Below are 20,799 nucleotides of genomic sequence, written 5' to 3' on the forward strand. Positions count from 1 at the left end.
ACTCTATTATCATGATATTAATAATTTCTTGGTAGAATAAAAAAAACTATAATTACAAACAAATCATTCCAAAATAATCATTGTGCAGTAATTAGAGGACCAAAAACTAAACCTTCAAAGTAGTACTTAGCGAATAAATATGTCAAAATTTTTTAAACATAAATAAGAGATGTAAAAGATAATGTAATTATATTTATATATTTTAATTACATCATTTGTTTGAAAATCGCCCATATAATATTTATCATAGAACTCCTTTCATAGTGGAAGTTCCTTCCAATGATCTTCTTCCTCCAAAGTTTCACCCACTTTCTATTGGTTTTATTGGTAAAGTAGTCCCTAGTATGTACCTTTTTCTCATATTAGTACCTAAAGCTTTTTTTTGTCAAAGTGACACCTAAATTATTAGTTTTGTTCCATTTTACTTCAAACTGTACACTTTTCAGGTTTGAGGCAAAATGGGACAAAACTTTTAAGTTTAAATATCACTTCTCACAGAAAAAAAAAAGAGAGAGTATCAATATGAGAAAAATGGTAAAGTTTCCGAGCTAATTTGGCTATTAAGCCATTATTATTGCTTTTGCTCTTTTGGTATAATTATTGGAAACAAAGTAGTGTTCCAATGATAAATTGGTAATCCCCACTTTGTTGAAATGAAGTCAAAAAGCCAGAAGTTTCCTCCTGCTTTCTTTCTTTCTCTTTTCAAAATTTATGTTTTGTCTCTACTTCTCTCAAGTATAATTTTTGGTTCCGACAATCAATGTTCATTGAATATTTTTTTTTCTACTTTTAGTTGGATATATTTTTTTGATAATTTTAAGAATTTTTTTTCACATTAATTTAACATATTGAACTTTTCATATAATTAAGAATAAAATATCAATTAGTATAACAATATTTATTCTTTGAGAGTATAATTTTGGTATTGAAGTATCAAAATCAAATAATTTGGGTTTTTTTTTCTGACCAACTGAAAAAGTATGGATGGAATTTTATTTTTTTTAAAAAAACATCTGAGCATTTTTTTTTTGGGTTTTTGTCGATCTTTAAATAGTTTAGTGTCATTTAGGATCAATTTAGGATCAATTTAGTATTATTTTTAAGATGTACTTTTAAGAAAAAAAATATTTTTGAAATAAAAATATTACTAAACAAAATGCTTTTAAGACAATTTTTTTTAAGTAAAAAATATAAGCAAAAATTTTAACTTTTGTTTAAAAGTTTTTTTCTCAAAAATACTTCTTAAAAGTAACGCTAAACTAAGCATTAACGGACATTAACGGACTTTAAAGTAAATCAAGAGCTATAAAATTGTTGAAATGGATAAACAAAATATTTATTTTAAATATAACATTTTTTTTTAAATATTTTTGAGTTTTTGTCAAGTTTTAATTGATTTAGTGTCACTTAATTAATATCATAGATGAAACAGATAAACAAAATATTTATTTTTTAGAGGAATTATTGTATTATTACTAGTGAATTTTTTTATTCAAATCCTAATTTTAAGTATATTAAGAAAATGAAATATATGATTGTTTCTTCATCATTCAAAAGAATGCATTCACAAAATATCTTAAATTCATATAAAAAATTATGTTCCAGTTTAACTATAATCATTAGATTTATAAATAAAATAAAATAAAACCAAGCATAAAGGAAACCAAACAAAATCTCATCATCTTTCCTAATTGATTTGTAGAGAGTAACATAATGCCATTTTCATTGTCCTTTTTCAAGTCACAATTTTGAAAAGGAAATTTATCAATTACAGTATTTATACAAGAAACCAAAATAATTACAATCCATCCGAAAATCATAACAGTAAAAGTTTTCAGTATTTTATGAAGTTGTTTATGTAATAAACATTTTAAAACTAAAATAAAAATCTTATGTTTGGTTTTTCTTTTTACTTTTTAGTTGTGTCAGAAGAGAAATAGAAACTAAAACAAGTGTTTTTCTTCTTCATGTTCTCGATCATGGCTTCTTCTTCTTCTTCTTTCTTTGTTAGGTGTTTCCCTTTACTTTTCTTCTTCTTCTTCTTCTTCTTCTCACATGTCCAAGCAGTGAAATCACCAATTCATCCTCGTGATGTTCTACCTTTATTGCCGAGACAGGTTTCTTGGCCAATCCTCAATTCACTTAACAGTGCCATCGACCTTTTACCAGCCTTTGTCGGTTCTGTTTCGTCCCAAAACCACATCGTGAGCTGGAAAGGTGCGTGCTTTTATGAGAACACCGCTTGGATGGAGTTCCATAACAAGAGTGGCAGTGAGTTCGGTGGTGGAACTCTCCATATCAAGGTAATAACTTTGGCCTTCCTTCTCTTGATATTTTTGAGTGTTTTGCAATCTGGGTATTGCTTTGTCTGAGTTGGAAGTGCTTAAATTCTGAAATTTTTTCAAGTTTTCGGAGTGTTATTGTTTCTAGGTATTGCTTTATTTGAGCTAAAAGTGCTTAAAGTGTGAATTCTTTAGTTTCAAAGGATTTTTATTGAGCTGGTTTCCCCCCCTTCGTTCTGCACTTAATTGTCGATTTTTTTTTTGTGGGGGAGGGGGGTGGATTTCATTTGTTTCTTATTTTTCCTGGTTCTACAGCCATATATGCAAAAGCAACTACTTTGAGCTATAGTATTTTGGTGAAGTTAGGGGGCAGTTCTTAATAGATTTTATAACATGGAATATTTGCATAACTTAGGTTCATAATGATGCAAAAATGTCTTACATGGTAGAATTGGTTAGAGTTCTTCATCATATAATGATGTGAAAATGGTATCTATGTACTTATCCAGGTTAGCAAAGCCCATAGTTGGACGTGTCTGGATCTTTATCTCTTTGCAACTCCATATCGTGTAACTTGGGATTATTATTTTCTATCTCGGGAGCATACCCTCGAGATTGACAAGTGGGAAGACAGAGCTGAGTATGAATATGTAAGTTGTCTTTCTCTGTTAGCTTGAGTTACAGTAAGTGTTAAGTTTCCTGCAAACTCATATGTGGTTTTCGATGATACATTTAAATTAGGTGAAAAACAAGGGGATTTCTATTTTCCTGATGCAAGCAGGGATGCTTGGAACACTTGAAGCTTTATGGGAAGTCTTCCCATTATTTACTAACACTGGATGGGGTGAGAGTGCCAACCTCGGGTTTCTCAAGAAACACATGGGGGCTTCTTTCGAATCACGGCCTCAGCCCTGGTACACCAACATTAGTGTTGATGATATACATTCGGGAGATTTCCTTGTAATATCGAAAATTCGTGGGCGTTGGGGCGGTTTTGAGACTCTTGAGAAGTGGGTTACTGGTTCTTATGCTGGTCATAGTGCTGTTTTCTTAAAGGATTTTGAAGGGAAGTTATGGGTTGGTGAATCAGGACATGAAAATGAGAAGGTAATGTTTTATCCAGCTATGCTTTATGTCCTTGTAAATAGATTCTCTTTGGCTTTGCTGTGCTTGTAATAAGTTTGATATTGCAGTAAAAACTTTCTTTCTTCCATTCAGTATTATGACCGAGTGTAGTAACATATGAGGTACAAGTATTTATTGGATTATTCTACAGGTACTTATTAATGATGCTAAGTTATTATATCTGTCATGCGATGTAGGGAGAAGACATCATTGCAGTTATTCCATGGGATGAATGGTGGGATTTGGAGCTGAACAAGGACGACTCTAATCCCCAAATCGCATTGCTTCCTCTGCATCCTGATGTTCGAGCCAAGTTCAATGAGACTGCTGCTTGGGAGTATGCACTAAGCATGGCAGGCAAACCATATGGCTACCATAACATGCTATTTAGTTGGATAGACACCATAGATGGGAATTATCCTCCTCCATTGGATGCTCACCTGGTATTTAGATATTTACATTGAATAGTGAATACCTTATGTTATGATTATGGCGTATGCAGCTAAGTTTCTGCGTCTACTTCTTTCTCAATTTCTCTCCTCATACATTTGTTTTTCTAATTATTCCTGCAGCTTTTGATAATTTGGTAGGTCATTTTTTTTACTATGTTGTAGTAGATATTTTGTAGGTTTTGTTCTTCCTCTTTTTGTTTGTTTTTCTTTCTAGCATACAATAAGCTACGAGTCATATGGAATTAAAACTTGATTGTTTGTATGTATTGTAATTTTCAATGGTAGAATATTTTGGTATAGGTGTGGAAATGAGTTTATGTTGACAAAAATGGTGTGTTACATCATTTTTAGTACTATTAACAAAACCTCCAAGGGAGGTAAATAAGCGCACAAATATAGGATGATTAGAAAATCCTAATCTGTTTCTTTGTCATTGCATTAACAAATAACAATGTTGTTAATGCATACAACTCTTTTCACTCTCTCCTTTGCTGTCTCTCACTTTGTCAATGTTGCAGTTCATAGGAACTGAATGTTTCCCTTGCAATCATACAGGTGGCTTCTGCTATGACAGTTTGGAGTAAAATGCAGCCTGAATATGCTGCTAACTTGTGGAACGAGGCTTTAAACAAGCGGCTTGGAACTAAGGTAGGTATATCTTTCTTGATCGATCAACTTATAGTGGTTTGTTCACTACAATCTGAATTGTTCGGGATTTATGTCTTGAACGTAACATGCGACTTGCTTAATAATTATTCATATAGCTTAGCCTAGATGCTTCTAAAATTGATTAGACCTAAAGGTCTTCAAAAATATTGAATATATAAGCTATTTTTTGTTCTTGTTCAGAAGGGGGGAAAAAAATCAATGTGACACGTTATCTTTTTTTTTTTCTTATTATGGTGTCTACTGCAGGGTCTTGATCTTTCTGATATACTGGTGGAAATCGAAAAGCACGGTTCCTCGTTTGATCAACTGCTGACCATTCCTGAACAAGATGATTGGTTATATAGTGATGGGAAGTCAACCTCATGCATTGCGTTTGTCCTCGAAATGTACAAGGAGGCAGGACTTTTTGATCCCATTGCTGACTTGATTCAAGTCACTGAGTTCACGGTGAGCTTATTTTGAGTAAAGTCTTTGTCGAAGTTCATCTTTCATTTATTCATACTGCAATCCTGTTGCTGACTCTTGTTGATTGAATTAATTCCGAAAACACAGATAAAAGATGTGTATACTCTAAGGTTTTTTGAGAATAATTCTAGCCGGCTGCCAAAGTGGTGCAATGATGCAGACAATGTAAAGCTTCCTTATTGTCAGATTCTGGGGAAGTACCGAATGGAACTACCTGGATTTAATTCCATGGACCCATACCCCCATATGAATGAACGGTGTCCGTCTAAGCCTCCAAAGTACTCCAGGCCACCAAACTGCTAGACAGCCTCGCTTTTGCTGTTTGTCATTTTGTCATTATGCTTGTAGTCACTGTTAGTTCATCAATTGTTCGGGTCAATTGTATGCGAGATGCCACAAGAAATTGTGTAGCAGTATCAGTTGCAAATATGGTAATCAGACAAGGAGTGGAGATTTCAGGTATAAACTATTATAGATATCATAGAAAATGGAACATTGATGCTGATAAAACTATGAAAGCCATTCTTTTAGTCAAATATTAGTTTTATCCATGGAGCTGTAGTGTCTGCTTATTAGTGACATACATTTGATGCGAGTATTTGTGGGAAAATTCTAGTGATTCGGACATTGTCGGGAAACATTTTCAGTAGTGAAATGTCATTCCGACCAATGATATGTTGAAATATGTATATATTTTAAATTTATTTAGGTAGATAAATCTTATTTAGGTAGATAAGTTTTATTCATATTCTAGGGAATATTTTATTTTATGTTTATTAGAATAAGCGAATTATTTTCCCAATTAGGATTAGAACTCTTTTCTCTATTTAAATTTAGTTCTTTAGTTAATAATGATAGAACAGTTTTATTAAAAACTCTTTTTAAAACTTTCATGGCACCTGAGCTAGGTTATCTCTAGTACCATTATAGTTAAAACAGTTTTCATTGGAAATAAAAGATTCAACAATCAAACAGAGGAAGAAAGTTTTACCGTTGAAACAACTAATGAAAATTATAATGGCCAAAGTTTTCTAGAAGGTTCTCCATTCAGTAAGAAATAATTAGAGCATCTACACAAGCTTTTTCAATCGCCACAATTTCGGATGAATTCTTATCTTCCTGACTCATCCAATAATCCTTCTTCCTCCTTTGCCCAATCAGGTACTGATTTTTCCATTTTTTTCAGTGCCAAGCCTTGTAAAACAAACATGTGGATCGTTGATTTTGGAGCTAGTGATTACATGACTAGAAGTCATTTTTTTTTTCAACTTACACACCTTGTGTAGGAAACAAAAAAATCAAAGTAGTAGATGGGTCGTTCTCGGCAATAGCCGGGAAAGGTACTGCTAAAATTTCGCCTTCCTTAGTTTTACATGATGTTTTACATGTGCCAAATCTAGCTTGTAATCTCATATCAGTCAATGAATTATCCCAGTCCTCGAATTGTCATGTTATATTTGACTCCACTATATGTAAATTTCAAGATATAGTCTCAGGGAGGATTATTGGCAATGCTAAAGAATATAGTGGAATTTACTTTCTTGATGACGACCATCTGAGTCAACCAACAACTACTTTATGTTTAAATTCTGGTTTTATTTTTGATAAGGTTATGATTTGGCATTATAGGTTTGAACATCCTAATTTTTATTATTTAGGATATTTGTTACCTGACCTATTTAAAAATAAATCATTCTTCATATCACTGTGAATTTTGTGAATTGGCTAAATATCATCGATTATTCTTCCCACCTCAAAAATATAAAGCTTCCAAACTTTTTTCGTTAATTCATAGTGATGTTTGGGGACGTTCAAGAGTCTCAAATTTTTCAGGAAAACGTTGGTTTGTCGCATTTATTGATGATCATACTCGTATTTGTTGGGTGTTTTTATTAAAAGATAAGTCTGAAGTTAAAAATGTGTTTCAGTCTTTTTCTGCTATGGTAAAAACACAATTTGGTGTGAGAATAGAAGTAATTTGGAGTGACAATGGTGAGAAATTTTTTAGTGACCAATTAGGTGTTTTCTTAATCAAACATGGTATAGTCCACCAAAGCTCTTGTACAAATACACACAACAAAATGGGGTTGCAGAAAGAAAAATCCAACATCTTTTGGAAGTAACTAGAGCCTTGATGTTCACTAGTCAGGTATCAAATTATCTTTTGGGCGAAACCTTGGTATCAGCTACATATCTTATTAATAGAATGCCTAATAAAACTCTAAACTATAAAACTCCTTTCAGTCTCTTTAAAGATAACTTTTTTAACTCTAAATTGATCACAGATTTATCCCTTCAAGTTTTTGGGTGTAGTGTTTTTGTTTATTTTCACAACCAAGGTAAACTAGATCCTAAAGCAAAAAAATGCTTCTTTGTTTCTATGCTTCTAATAAAAAGGATTACAAATGTTACGATCCAATTGATAGGAAGATTATTGTTACCATGAATGTCACATTTGTTGAAACATAATTTTACTTTGATTCTAATCTTCAGGGAGGGAATTATATTAAGGAAGATTCTATAATTGATCAAGAAAACACTAGGAATATACAACATAGGGGCTCTAATAATAGGGAAAGCGAATTTATGATTAACACAAAAATTAATGATGTTAATGTTGTTAATGAAAAGGACTATGAAGATGTAGAGTCTGATCATGAGAATAAAGAACAAACAAAGGAGTTAATTGTTTACTCAAGAAGAAATTGAAATCAAGAAAGTGGAATCCACCCGATTCATCACTAAGAATTCAACCCGCAAGATCTTCTCAAAAGTCTAGGTAAAGCTCATAATCCAACAAATGAATTTTCTAATTTAGATATTCCAATTGCTAAAAGAAAATGTGTTAAAAATGTTGTAAAATATCCCATGTCTAACTTTGTATCCTATAAAGCCTTGTCTTCGACATTCTCAACCTTCGTTTCGTGTCTCGATACTGTGAAAATACCCAAAAATATGAAAGATGCTTTACAAGTTCCTGAGTGGAAGAAGGCTATTTTAGAGGAAATGCGCGCTCTTGAAAAAACAGATACATGGGAAACAGTGGAATTACCTGTAGGGAAAAAAATTGTGGGCTGTAAATGGGTGTGTACAACCAAATTCAAATCAGATGGATTTTTAGATAGATACAAAGCCCGACTGGTGGCTAAAGGGTACATTCAAACATACGGGATAGATTATCTTGAACATTTGCTCTAGTAGCCAAATTAAATTCTGTTAGAGTTCTTTTATCAGTTGCTATTAATCTTGATTGGTCCTTACAGTAGCTAGATGTGAAGAATGCTTTTCTAAATGGGAAACTTGAAGAAGAAGTTTACATGGATCCTTCTCCAGGTTTTGAAGAAAAATTTGGAACTCGAGTATGTAAACTCAGGAAATCTTTGTATGGTCTAAAGCAGTCTCCTTGAGCTTAGTTTGAACGGTTCACTCAAGTTGTTAAAAAATAAGGTTACTTATAAGGGTAAGCTGATCACACAATGTTCTATCAACACTCACAAAAAGGTAGAATAGCAGTTATTATAGTTTGTGTCGATGATATCATTCGTACAGGAGATGATGTGGATGAAATAAGGTGTCTCAAGGAGCATCTAGCATTGGAGTTTAAGATCAAAGACTTGGGTCCTTTGAAATACTTTCTTGGAATGGAAGTTGCTCGATCAAAGAAGGGTCTTGTGGTCTCTAAAAAAAATATGTAATTGATCTTTTAAAAGAAGCTGAGATGAGTGGTTGTCGTCCAGCTGACACATCAATTGATCAAAATGTAAAATTCGAAAATAAAAAAGGTCGATTAGTTGATAGAGGGCAATACCAAAGATTAGTTGGTAAGTTAATTTACTTATCACATACAAGGCCAGCCATAGCTTTTGCAGTGAGCTTAGTGAGTCAATTTATGCACTCCCCAAAGGAGGACTATGAAGAAGCAGAGTTTCGAATTCTAAGATACTTGAAGAGTTCACCTGAAAAGGGTTTATTCTTCAAGAAATCCGAACAAAGAAGAATTGAAGCTTATACGGATGCAGATTGGATAGGCTCAATAACAGATAGAAGATCTACATCAGGATACTATACATTTGGTTGAGGAAACCTTGTGACTTGGCGAAGCAAAAAACAAAGTGTTGTAGCAAGAAGTAGTACAGAGGTTGAGTTTAGATCAATGGCTCAAGAAATTTGTGAAATGATGTGGTTAAAAAGAATTATGCAAGAGTTGGGGAAACTAATAACTTCTCCAATGAAGTTATACTGTGTTAGTAAAGCTGCTATTAGTATTGCTCACAATCCAGTCCAGCATGACAGAACTAAACATATTGAGATTGATAGACACTTTATCAAGGAGAAGATTGAAGAAGGCCAAGTGTGCATGCCATTTGTTCTTTCAAAATAACAGATTGCTGACATACTCACCAAATAACTCTCTAAGACGAACTTTGATTGTCTTGTAAGCAAGTTGGGCATAATTGATATATATGCACCAACCTTGAGGGAGGGTGTTGAAATATGTATATATTTTAAATTTATTTAGGTAGGTAAATCTTATTTAGGTAGATAAGTTTTATTTATATTCTAGGGAATATTTTATTTTATCTTTTAGTTTATTAGAATAAGGAAACTATTTTCCGTTTATGTTCTAGTAATTTATTAGAATAAGGGAATTATTTTACCAATTAGAATTAGGACTCTATTTAAATTTAGTTCTTTATTTAATAATGATAGAACAGTTTTATTAAATGTTGTCATGTAAACTTTCATGATATGATTCCGAGATTCCTACTGTGTTTTACTGGCCTACCTAAATATGTGAATAAAATGAAGCTCATTTGCTCTGCAGCAGGAATCTTGTAAGTTAAGCTACCAAGAGAGTAAAATATTAGGGCAATTTTCTAGGACTGATTTGAACTGGTAATCCTTTAGTTGGGACAGGCATTGGATCCCTGCTGAAAGAGTTGTCTAAACATAGTAACTTCCAAGTGAACCGAGTAACCAGACAATGAATTGAAACAAGGGTTTCAATCCTTGCAAACTCGTATCCTGGACATATCCGAGGTCCCCCACCGAATGGAATGAAGCAGTAAGGTGGAAGTGAAGCTGGATTCTCGAATCTCGATGGATTGAACTTTGACGGTTCCGGAAATATAGTATCATCCATTTGTGTTATGCCGGTAACCCAGAAAATCTTCATACAAATGAGTAAATTATATCAGTGACAGTGAGATACCATATACCAGAGAAATGGATCAATCTGAAATGCTGAAAGGACGTAGAATGGAAAGTATGGTTCTACATACCAGCCAGTCCTTTGGAATGAGATATCCACCGTACTCAATATCTTTTACAACTTTCCGGAAACCACCAAAGATTGGTGGGAACATTCTTAGAGTTTCCATGGCTACTTTCCATGTGTATTTCATCTTGGCAAGGTCTTCCCATGTCAGAAGCTCCCCGTTAGGCTTCCTCCTTGCTATTTCATCTTGTTCTGCAACCACAAATCAAGATGCACCCTATATCATCATTCCCTTTTCTGCAACATTGCAACTGGATCGAGTTTGGTCATAAAGTTATGGCACTTAAGATCATGTTGATAAATACCTTGAAGAACAGCTGCATATATGGCAGGATCATTAGCGAAAAGGCGCAGCAAAAACGTGAGAAGAACAGACGAAGTATCATATCCTGCAACCATGATGAGCATAACATTGTGAATAATCTCTTTCTCGGATATGACTTGTTCATCCTTCTCGTTGCGAATGCTAAGCAAACAAGTGATGAGGTCTTGGCGAGGTGAAGCACCCTTCTCTAGATCTACTCTCTTCTCACCAATGAGAACTTTCAACAACTTCTGGGCTCTTGCACTCGCCTGCAAGCTCCGGTTGTAGCGTGTGAAAGGCAGATTAACCGGTACCGACCACATTCCTTCTATCATATATCGAAAATCATTGGCAAGTTTATCTCTTCTTGTTCCTCTTTCGACTCCGAATAGAAGAGAACAGATTATGTTGAATGTAAGGGTCTTCATCAATGGTAAAACCTGTCAGAATAGGAAAAAGAACACATCATATCTAATTTTCCCAGGTTAGACACTACAGTTTTCAATGTTTTATAAAATACCGTGACTTGTTGCTTGCCATGCCAATGCATCTTAAGGTGGTTCCTGACTTCTTCATCCATCTTCCCAACATACTGTTTCAATGATTCAGGTTTCAAGAATGAAACAAGAGCATCTCTAACTCGCTTATGATCTTCTCCGGTCAATTCCAAGATACATCGATCTCCCAGAATCGAACTAACTGACTTGACTTGCTGGTTAACAATGTTGCTGCTGTCACTGGCGAATACAAACTTGTTTGCAGCCTGACCATAGATGAAAACTGCTGGTTTCCCAAATAATCTCATCTTCGATATTGGACCATATTTCCTTATCCTCTTCTGAAGCCATTCTTCTGCCGTGTTGCTTCGCATGGCCCTGAGAAGGCCAAGGCTTTGACCTATGAGCGGTAGTCCAAGTGAACCTGGAGGAACCCTTTGCGGTGATCTTTTTCTCCTGGTTAGGAGAAGGAAAACTGGGATCAGAAACAGGAGAACTGTGATGATGGTGTTCATGGTAGTGTAATAGAGAAACTGAGCTGATGGCAAAGGGGATTAAATAGAAGATATCCACGGAGAGGCTATTGTTGATCTTCTTTTGTTGGTTTTTGTAATGGAATCTCTTCACTGTAGTGACCTTAATATTCCATTATTTGGTAAAAGACAAGCCATCCATTTTTTAAACAAGATTGATTCTATTTTCTAATAAACAAGATTCTTAGCTTTTAACGCTTTGTTTGATCCTCCAATCAGGTTCCATTGCTTTTTCAAAGTGACATTAGCATCTTATTTTTAAATCCTGATGATGGATTGCACCAAAGTTAAAAACAAAAACAAAACTGCAAAATCTATGTCAAGCCAAGCAGTTCCTGTTCCAAGGTGAACCTTTGAATTTCTGCAAATTCATACACGTTTGGATTTGCATCTTTATAAACCACAACTCATCAGGGAATTTAAGTCATTCCAAGAACAAAAAGAAATTTAATCTTCACTATGAGAAAATTGCATAGACACAAACACAATTTTGATCACAAACCAGGGTTTCTTTCACAAATAACACAACTTTTTGTCTTTTTCCCTTTCATACACACATAAGAGTAGAGTACAGCATACGTGATACAATTAAAAATTTTCTACTATAACCATCTGAGCTTCAATGATCTTGTCAGATCTGTTAAAATTGGTAAAAGTCAACGTGCTCAACATCGTCATTCGGCCTTGGCTGGAATATGGTTGCCACCGGTAGCTAATTTGTACAAGTAAAACCCAGTCATAAGAAAACTGCGATGAAATGACACGAGTTAGTAGCTCCCAAATTTTGATGAATGTCAAATTAACATAGCAACCTAAATTAAACCCTTCTCTCCAAGTTTAGGGTTCTATACAGAGGATTTAGGTTTAGGTCCTAAAACTTTTGTATCAGAAATGTAAATAACATGGGCCAATGATCCGAGAAGCAGTTTGTGGTTGCGAATGTCGATAGATAAATGAACTTAAACATCACGAAAGAATAAAAAATAAATCCAGAGACTTGCATGAAAGGTAACGAAATACAGCATGCATTCACTATGCAATTGGTATATAATGACCAGACATGGAGGTTTCATAGTTGGCAGCATTGAAAGGAGCTCTGTTGTAAGGCACACAACTGGGAACTTGTAAATTTGTGATGCATTTATATGTATATGAGCTCTGTTAGCTTTTAACTGATATAAGGATCAATATTAACCAGTAGAATTATCAAGACTCATGATATAATATGATATGCATTTAAAGCATTGGAATAGCAGATCAACATACCTGATCCCGGCAACAATTCCGGCTGGCATAATCTTAGATGTTTGGTAGTAACGTTGTCCCATGACCCATGTTAGCACAGCAGCAATAACTGGTTTAAAGGTGTATAAATCAGTAAAAAGAACAAACATTTTGTTTGTCATTGAAAGGGATGAAAACAAGCAAACATAGACAAATAAAAAAGCCTCCTTCCAAGAATAAAACCCATAGTGAAAATCAGCTTTATCTTTGATGATGATAAATTTATTTACCAAATGGTATATTAAGACACCCTGAAATACTATATTACAAAATCTGACAATTATATTGAATTTGATATAATGAAAGCTTCTTAACAATACTGCATTAGAGAGCTTTGAAGACAATCAAAGATATGATCTTTGAAAGAACGCATTTTAAAAGGTAAAACAAAGATTATTTTCTCACAGTTTTTGCAAGAGAAATAGCTAATAGCACCGCACTGGATCTACAATGTCCAAACTGATTCTTAAATTCCACAATGCAACTCCAGAAATCCAAAAGAAGAAAAAGAGAAACAACCAGATCAAGTTTATCAATACAAAGTTCCATGGCAGCATTAAATCTATGATCCATAATCCAAAAAAGTCAACTTTTCAATCTCCAAATTTTGAACAAACAATTTATAAAAATCCCAGATCGAATTTCACTTAAAAAATTTATAAAAACTAAAGGAGAAGACAGAACTGTGAAAGAAAGCTGAGATTTTGAAAACATTACCAGTCTCAAGTACCAAAGCAAAATATGAGTTCTTTCTCTTCTCAAAAGCTTTAAGGCTCAAATTTGCAGCAAGAATGAGAATCAATCCAGTGCCTACACCCCCACCAAGTGATGCCATGCTACCTTTCTTCAAATACCCAATAACTCCTCCAGCCACAAGAATCAATCCATAAGGGATTGTGAAGCAAAATCATGCATTTTGGGAAATTTTTTCTTTGGGTTTTTTTCCCTCTTCCTTCAAATGGGTATTTGTTTCTTGAGAAATTCTAAGGGTAAAATTGAGTTGAACAGATCAAAGGGGAAGAAATGGGAAATCAGAAATGGCTTTTGTGAAGTTTTGTTGGCTCAACAATGGAGACATTTTTCTGGCGTGTGGAATTTTCAGTTGGTCAAAGGCTCCAATGTTTTAACTAATTTTATTTTGTAAGAACCCTTCAATTTTTGCCCAAGGACTTAACATTTACATATTTTATCAATTTAGTTCTTACTTTTTAAACTAAATTTTACTAAATTGAATCGAATTTGAAAAATTTAGTTCTTTTTTGATTTTTAATGAAATTTTTAAGTTTGAAATATTTATTTTTAAATATTTTAATAAATTTTAAATTATTTGTTGACCTGACATATTAGACAAATAATATCGTGACATATTTAAGGGGTAGAGACCTTAGTCCCAAAAATAAAAATATTGATATTTTAGTCCCTTCATAGATAGTGAAACTATAAATTAATATATGGCAAAACTGCATTTTGACCCCCCAAAATGAAAAATTGCTACTTCAGTCCTAAAATTATAAATTAATGCATGGTGAAACTATACTTTGACTCCCTAAAAAAAATTTAACCCCTTAAAAATGATAAAATTATAAATTAATAAATAATAAAACTATATTTTGACTTCTAAAAAAATCATATTTAATTTTCACCTTGCCTAAAAGATTTTCAAAATTCGTCCTTACTCCCTAGCCATGTCAGCATACAATACACATGAACTGTCTATATGAATTATCATGCCAATATAGTAAAAATTAATATTTTAGTCTCACATTTTTATTAAATAAAAATGATTTGAATATTTTTCAAAGATTAATAACTAAATTTAATTAAAAACGAATAAAAATCAAATTAACAAAAAAAAATATAAAACATTAAAAAGCTAAATTCACATTATATATTTCAAAAATTCAGCCCAAACTATACATTTTATCGTTATAGTTCAAGGTGAATTTTTATTTTAAGAGAATTAGCCCAAACACAAATCAGGCCCAACAGCCATTTCTCTAACAAAACCTGAAACCCGTCAACTCCAACTATCCACGTGTCACTTTTGTAGTCGTCATCTATATCCAACCCATAGAAAACGCAAAATCCCCTCTTTTTCAAAGCCCAACAAATTTCGACTCCCGAGTAAAATTGAATATAAAAATAAATTCCCCCCTTAGGGTTTTTCCTCTTTGAGATCTTCCACATCTCTTCTCCTCGTCTATCGAATATGATGCAACAACCACCAGCAGGAGGTGTAGCTCCGCCGCCGTCCATGGCAGCCGATCCGTCTCAAACCCAGCAGTACCAGAAACAACAGCAGTCGCAGCCGTGGATGATGATGTCTCAACAGCAGCAGGCGGGTCAGCCAGTTCCTCCACCTGCAGGTTGGAATCCGCAACCCGTCCCTCCGCCCTCTCAGATGCAGCAGTACTCCGCTGGTTCCGCGACCGTCGGATCTGGCGAAATTCGGTCTCTTTGGATCGGTGATCTTCAACCGTGGATTGATGAGAATTACCTCATGAGTATCTTCGCTCAAACTGGAGAGGTAACTTGATTAGGACAAAATTAGCTTTTTTTTTTAATAAAAAAAGAAACAAAGTCGAGAACCATATTTAATTAAATGGAGATATTACTTGCAGAGTTGATATTTTATTTTTAATAATTAAAACGATTGTTCCTTTCCTATTGAAATGAATGTCCTTTTAATAATTAAAACGATTGTTCCTTTCCTAAATATCTAATTGAACAAAGCTTAATCTTTTGGGTTATTTTAGGTGGTTTCAGCTAAGGTGATTAGAAATAAGCAAACGGCACTGCCAGAGGGATATGGGTTTATCGAGTTTGTATCACGTGCCGCAGCCGAGAGGGTTTTGCAGTTGTATAATGGGGTACCAATGCCAAATTCTGAGCAGAATTTTAGGTTGAATTGGGCGGCTCTTGGATATGGAGAAAAGAGGCAAGAAGAGGGTCCCGATTACACAATCTTTGTTGGGGATTTAGCTGCAGATGTTTCTGATTACATGTTACAAGAGACTTTTAAAGCTGTTTACCCGTCTGTTAAGAGTGCCAAAGTGGTTACTGATAGGACTACAGGCCGGTCTAAAGGTTACGGCTTTGTGAAGTTTGGTGATGAAACTGAACAAATTCGTGCAATGACTGAAATGAATGGGATTTATTGTTCAACTAGGGCAATGCGGATTGGACCCGCTGCTAATAAGAAGCCTGTCACTGATCAGCAGTATCAGAAAGGTAGACTCTTGTGGTTTATTTCAAGTTATACTTTATCTTGATTTGCCTTATGAAGTTTGCTTGGTTGCGTATAGTTTTTATTTGCAATGATTTATGCCTGAGTGCTTTGACTTGACAAGTTGACTGCTAGTTGGTTATTGTGTTTTTATTTATTGGTTTTAATTTTCTGAGGTGGATCTGTTACAGTCTTCTTAAAATTCAAGTTCTTTCAGTTATGCACTTGAAGATATGGCGGAATTTATACAAAGTCGTTTCCTTCCAGTTTGCCTATGTAAACTTGGACGCTTTTAATTATATTAAAAATTAAAACATGCAAAAACTTATATAAAACTCATGTTTTCTTAAAGCAGGACATCAAGAGGCTCTCATTTTGGGGGGCCTGGAACTTATATCAGCTGAAATGATTCCACTTTAATCCGTGGCCTCATTTTAGGTCAGTTACTTTGTTTATGTCAAAAGCTTTCTTTTCTCGTGGCAATATTTGCGCTACGTCTCGCAAATTTCTTTTCCAGTTCCTTATTAAGTATTCCAGTCAAGTACATTTGTTCCATTTTTCCAACATGTTTCCTTTAAATCTTTATATATTTTTTACAAGTCCAGAAACTTTGTTTTATTCATTGTGGATTAATTCCTTTTGATGCTTGCATACATGTATGCACTCCTTTTCCCATCCTTTATGTTCAAGTTTTAATACTCAAAAGTAGGTGAAGCAGCTTTGGTGAGGTTGTTGTGCGTGTTGTCATACACTGTTCTGTTAATGAACCTTGGGGCTAGTTTTGTTCTATTGCTTTTAAAATCTTCGCTTCTTTTTAAAATATGGTATCTGCTTTGTCCTCATTCTTTTCTCTGCTGCACATGAGGACAAACTGAGGTTGGCAAGAAACCTAGAATTTGTAGTTAAAGGCATTGTCAGTTGATACATTTAAGTTAAATCAAGATGGAAGTGAGTCACTTGCCCTTCTTTATTGCCTAAGATGGAGTAATGGATACCTAGCTGCAGATGGATCTGTCCATATTTATCTTGCATTTTGAAGAAAATTTCTTTTATTCTTGTCATTTGAGGTTGTAAGGCACTTCAAATTTAAGATTTCCTTAGTTTTCTAAATATGTGCTTTGTCTTATGTGCATTCTGAGAAATTTAAAGTGTTACTCGAAGTTAATTTAGCAGATAGGTTCTTTCTACTTGTGGGGAACCTTTGAAGTTAAACTTATAAATCATACAGTTTAAGAAACGGCAACTCCTCCCTTCCCCCTTACAACAAATTTGCAGACAACTATAATACTAGCACACAAACACACACCATGTCAAGTGAGGAGAAAAGATTGGCTTTTGTTTCAATTTTCCTTTTCCCCTTTTCGCCCTATTATAAGGGATCAATAAAATAAGAGAGCCTTTACTGATTCCTTGAGTTTAATGTAATTAATGATTTCTTTTGTGGCTACTATTGAAGTTTATTTGATTTGATACTTTTGGCTTTGCCTGGTAGCGGTAAGCCTTGATGTAACCCAAAAGCTGTTTTGTGATTGTAGTTGTAACCGTTGAGTGATTTATAGCAGGCAGTTCTATGGTTTTGTTCTTTTCATGCCATAGACAGAATTATTTCTACCTGCTTATTTTGAAATGTTATATTATATATGTTAGCTTTTGTAGGTGTCTGTGTATATGATCTTAATGTTACAATGTTTCAATTTGAGTTTAGAGGAACAATAATGCTATACCTGGAAATCTATTACACGATCTTTGTAAACATATTTGTAGTTTCCATGGTTAACATGGAAATATTTACTTTTGGCAGATGTAATACTGAATTAGTTTCAAGTTTTTGTAACAAACTTAATATCCGGGGATGGCGCAAGTGGGGCTTTTCTTGTTGTTTTTAATATCTTATTAGCTTCTATTCAACATTAGTTTACATGTATTTGTAATTTGCAGCTGCTTACCCGAATACTCAAGGAAATTCTGGAGAGAACGATCCGAATAATACCACAGTGGGTAGCTTTTCTTTTATACTGTTATACCCAATTTCATGGTACAGCCAACTGAATTCTTACAAGCTTAATTGCAGATTTTTGTTGGTGGTTTGGATCCTAGTGTTTCTGAAGACCAACTAAAACAAATATTTAGCCAGCTTGGTGAGGTAGTTCATGTAAAAATTCCGGCTAACAAGCATTGTGGTTTTGTTCAATATGCTAACAGGTAACTCTTAAACACCTGTGTTTTTTGGCACGCAAAATATTATTCCATGATATTAATGCATTCTGCAATACGATGCATTCAGGGCCAGTGCGGAACAATCTTTATCTGTTTTGAATGGTACTGTTTTAGGAGGAAGAAATGTTAGGCTTTCATGGGGACGTAGTCCTTCAAGCAAACAGGTTTTGTTTTTAAAGCCATAGTTTTCTGTAATTAAAGCCTTGCTACCTATATTCCTGTAAACTAAGAGGGAATCTATTGGAGTGTCAGGTTCAACCTGAACAGGCCCAATGGAATACTGGATATTATGGATATGCTCAAGGATATGAAGCATATGGATATGCACCTCCTCCCCAAGATCCTAACATGTACTATGGGGGCTATCCTGGATATGGAAATTACCAGCAGCCAGGGGCCTATCAACAACAACAGGTAAAAGTAATTTTATGAATGATTCTTGTATCCCAAAAATCAATGAATGATTCTTTGTAGGCTCTATTCATCACTCTTGGAGAAAGAAGATGCAAGCATGCTGAATTTCATTTTTCTTTGAATTATATATACATTTGTGCGTAATGTTTTCCTTTTTTCTTTTGTGTTTTGCAGTAAGTTGCGGTTGCTTTACTGTCGCTTAAGACTCATTCTCTCTGATCCAGAGCACTTCAGGTGTTGGTTTGCTCCGACATGTTTTAAGGTTGTGGATTTTCATTGATTGCTGTACCATTTGTGGGTTTCGGTTTTTGGAGAGGTTCATGTTTCATGTTTTCTTATGGTTTCGCCTTCTTGGCTTCTTATCTTGCCCATCTCTCTCAACCTTCACTCTATTGTAATTTACACTCTTATATGCTATAATAGTTGTTTTAGATTGATGCTTTTCTATGGTTCTTAACTTATTATTGTGTTTCTTATTTGGCAATATCCTTCACAATTTTCAATGGCTATCGTTCTAAGAAGATAAACCTTGAGTTAGAAAGTGTTCTAACATTGATTGCTGAAAGCTATCAGATATCAAGAAGAGGAGCAAATGCTGGTGTTGGTTTGGTTTAACCCAAAACCACCTTAAAATGCTACTTTTGTTTCAGTCATCACCTCCTTTTGTCTTTCCATAGCAATGGTGCCTCGTTGAAGTACTTGAAAGCCTAGTTGCTTTCTCAAGTATTGAATATGATACGGTAGATATAGAAACAGAAGAGGAAGGAGATTAGAGAAGAAAAAAAAAGAATTGAGAGAGGGGAAACCAATTCCTGTGCAATTTCATAACGGTAGCAGCCAAAGCATACTGCGTATAAGAAGGGAGAGAAAACCAAAGCAGTTGAACAGTCCGTATTTACCGGACTCTTAGGTCAGCTCCTCTACGTAGTGTTTCATTAAAACATTTGGTGAAATGCATTGTTTAAGCACAACAAATAACAGAAATAAAATAAACAAAAATAACAAGACTTAAAATCCAAAATAGTTGCTGCATAAATCGTTCCATATCAACTACCCCTGCCCAAATAAGATCCTTGTCCTCAAGGATCTAAGGTTGGAAGATGCTGTCACATATCTAGTAGGTCCTCCCAGGTAGAATCCCTCGAACATGTATTTGTCCATTGGACCAGCACTTGAGTCACAACTTGTGAGCCCTTCTTAAACATCCTTCAGTTCAAAACACGGACTGGCTTTAGTAGGTCTATACGAGAATATCCGGCTACATAAGGTAGATGGTTCGAGGGAACTTGTCTGTACAAGGCCTCATATGGGGTTGTGTCGATAGCCGAGTGGTGAGAAATATTGTACCACCACTTCGCTAATGGAAGCCAGAGTGACTAGTCACTAGGTCGTTCGCTGGTCATGCACCTCAAGTAGCTCTCCAGGTAGTGGTTGAGCACCTCTGATTGGCCATCAGTTTTCGGATGGTAGGCCATTAAAAGATGAAGTCGTGTACCCAACTTACTGAAAAGTTCTTGCCAAAACTTGCTGATGAATATTTTATCTCTATAAAAAATTATGGACTCTTACGCACCATGAAGGTTGTAGATTTGGGATAAATAGGCTTGAGCCACTATCAAAGTCATGAATGGATGAGATATGTAATGACCCAAATTTTTAGGTCATCGGAAAAGTGAGTTTTTGGGTCTTCGATTCTGAAAATTAGATTCGTAAATATTTATTAGAAATATTTACGAAGTTAAGTGAGAGGTTAATTAGATTTTAATTAAGAAAATTTAGCTTAATCAAGACTAATTTAGTGAAAGGACTAGATTGAATAGTGTAAAATTTTAATTATAAACTATAGAAAAGTCAAGGGACTAAATTAGCAAATAAGCCTTAGGAGACAAGTGTGTGGTATGTATGAATACATTTGTATTATTTTAATTGGTACAAATGTATGTATAAATATGTATTGACTTATTTTATAAGAAAATAATAATAATGATTAAAGTTTATTATTATAATATAATATAATAAAGTAATTAAATAAAACAAATAAAATAAAAGAAAG

General features: G+C 34.3%; 4 protein-coding genes across 4 annotated transcripts; 2 read left to right on the plus strand and 2 right to left on the minus strand.

The window, feature by feature from the left end:
- Nucleotides 1–1,732: 1,732 nt before the first annotated feature.
- LOC107918066 (uncharacterized) lies at nt 1,733–5,705 on the plus strand. Its single transcript, XM_016847570.2, has 7 exons — nt 1,733–2,303; nt 2,792–2,932; nt 3,024–3,389; nt 3,605–3,850; nt 4,415–4,507; nt 4,775–4,975; nt 5,081–5,705. Exons 1-7 carry the CDS (start codon nt 1,968–1,970, stop codon nt 5,294–5,296), a joined length of 1,599 nt encoding a protein of 532 aa, XP_016703059.1. The 5' UTR covers nt 1,733–1,967; the 3' UTR covers nt 5,297–5,705.
- Nucleotides 5,706–9,511: 3,806 nt separating this feature from the next.
- On the minus strand, nt 9,512–11,795 carry LOC107918223 (cytochrome P450 716B1). Its single transcript, XM_016847761.2, has 4 exons — nt 11,096–11,795; nt 10,577–11,015; nt 10,276–10,463; nt 9,512–10,163 (listed from the first exon to the last, which is right to left on the minus strand). Exons 1-4 carry the CDS (start codon nt 11,585–11,587, stop codon nt 9,858–9,860), a joined length of 1,425 nt encoding a protein of 474 aa, XP_016703250.2. The 5' UTR covers nt 11,588–11,795; the 3' UTR covers nt 9,512–9,857.
- Nucleotides 11,796–12,039: 244 nt separating this feature from the next.
- On the minus strand, nt 12,040–14,054 carry LOC107918224 (protein FATTY ACID EXPORT 5). The gene is made up of 3 exons (XM_016847762.2): nt 13,607–14,054; nt 12,872–12,959; nt 12,040–12,352 (listed from the first exon to the last, which is right to left on the minus strand). The coding sequence occupies exons 1-3, from the start codon at nt 13,722–13,724 to the stop codon at nt 12,280–12,282; spliced, it is 279 nt and encodes a 92-aa protein (XP_016703251.1). The 5' UTR covers nt 13,725–14,054; the 3' UTR covers nt 12,040–12,279.
- Nucleotides 14,055–14,982: 928 nt separating this feature from the next.
- On the plus strand, nt 14,983–19,191 carry LOC107917799 (polyadenylate-binding protein RBP45C). Its single transcript, XM_016847117.2, has 7 exons — nt 14,983–15,416; nt 15,646–16,120; nt 18,054–18,109; nt 18,187–18,317; nt 18,400–18,496; nt 18,585–18,746; nt 18,921–19,191. Exons 1-7 carry the CDS (start codon nt 15,099–15,101, stop codon nt 18,921–18,923), a joined length of 1,242 nt encoding a protein of 413 aa, XP_016702606.1. The 5' UTR covers nt 14,983–15,098; the 3' UTR covers nt 18,924–19,191.
- The last annotated feature ends 1,608 nt before the right edge of the window (nt 19,192–20,799 follow it).

The sequence above is a fragment of the Gossypium hirsutum genome, chromosome A01, assembly GCF_007990345.1.
Source record: "Gossypium hirsutum isolate 1008001.06 chromosome A01, Gossypium_hirsutum_v2.1, whole genome shotgun sequence".
Lineage (NCBI taxonomy): Eukaryota > Viridiplantae > Streptophyta > Magnoliopsida > Malvales > Malvaceae > Gossypium > Gossypium hirsutum.

What these genes read in the sequence shown, in the direction of transcription:
- LOC107918066 (XM_016847570.2), top strand. Translation starts at nt 1,968, where the DNA reads ATGTTCTCGATCATGGCTTCTTCTTCTTCTTCTTTCTTTGTTAGGTGT. An exon ending in GTGGAACTCTCCATATCAAG is followed by an intron (nt 2,304 to 2,791) that starts GTAATAACTTTG and finishes GTACTTATCCAG; the next exon opens with GTTAGCAAAGCCCATAGTTG. An exon ending in TTCAAGTCACTGAGTTCACG is followed by an intron (nt 4,976 to 5,080) that starts GTGAGCTTATTT and finishes CCGAAAACACAG; the next exon opens with ATAAAAGATGTGTATACTCT.
- LOC107918223 (XM_016847761.2), bottom strand. Translation starts at nt 11,587, where the DNA reads ATGAACACCATCATCACAGTTCTCCTGTTTCTGATCCCAGTTTTCCTT. An exon ending in ATGGCAAGCAACAAGTCACG is followed by an intron (nt 11,016 to 11,095) that starts GTATTTTATAAA and finishes CTATTCTGACAG; the next exon opens with GTTTTACCATTGATGAAGAC. An exon ending in ATATGCAGCTGTTCTTCAAG is followed by an intron (nt 10,464 to 10,576) that starts GTATTTATCAAC and finishes TTGTGGTTGCAG; the next exon opens with AACAAGATGAAATAGCAAGG.
- LOC107918224 (XM_016847762.2), bottom strand. Translation starts at nt 13,724, where the DNA reads ATGGCATCACTTGGTGGGGGTGTAGGCACTGGATTGATTCTCATTCTT. An exon ending in TGCTTTGGTACTTGAGACTG is followed by an intron (nt 12,960 to 13,606) that starts GTAATGTTTTCA and finishes CCTTTAAACCAG; the next exon opens with TTATTGCTGCTGTGCTAACA. An exon ending in GGAATTGTTGCCGGGATCAG is followed by an intron (nt 12,353 to 12,871) that starts GTATGTTGATCT and finishes ATTTCATCGCAG; the next exon opens with TTTTCTTATGACTGGGTTTT.
- LOC107917799 (XM_016847117.2), top strand. Translation starts at nt 15,099, where the DNA reads ATGATGCAACAACCACCAGCAGGAGGTGTAGCTCCGCCGCCGTCCATG. An exon ending in ACGATCCGAATAATACCACA is followed by an intron (nt 18,110 to 18,186) that starts GTGGGTAGCTTT and finishes GCTTAATTGCAG; the next exon opens with ATTTTTGTTGGTGGTTTGGA. An exon ending in GTAGTCCTTCAAGCAAACAG is followed by an intron (nt 18,497 to 18,584) that starts GTTTTGTTTTTA and finishes TTGGAGTGTCAG; the next exon opens with GTTCAACCTGAACAGGCCCA.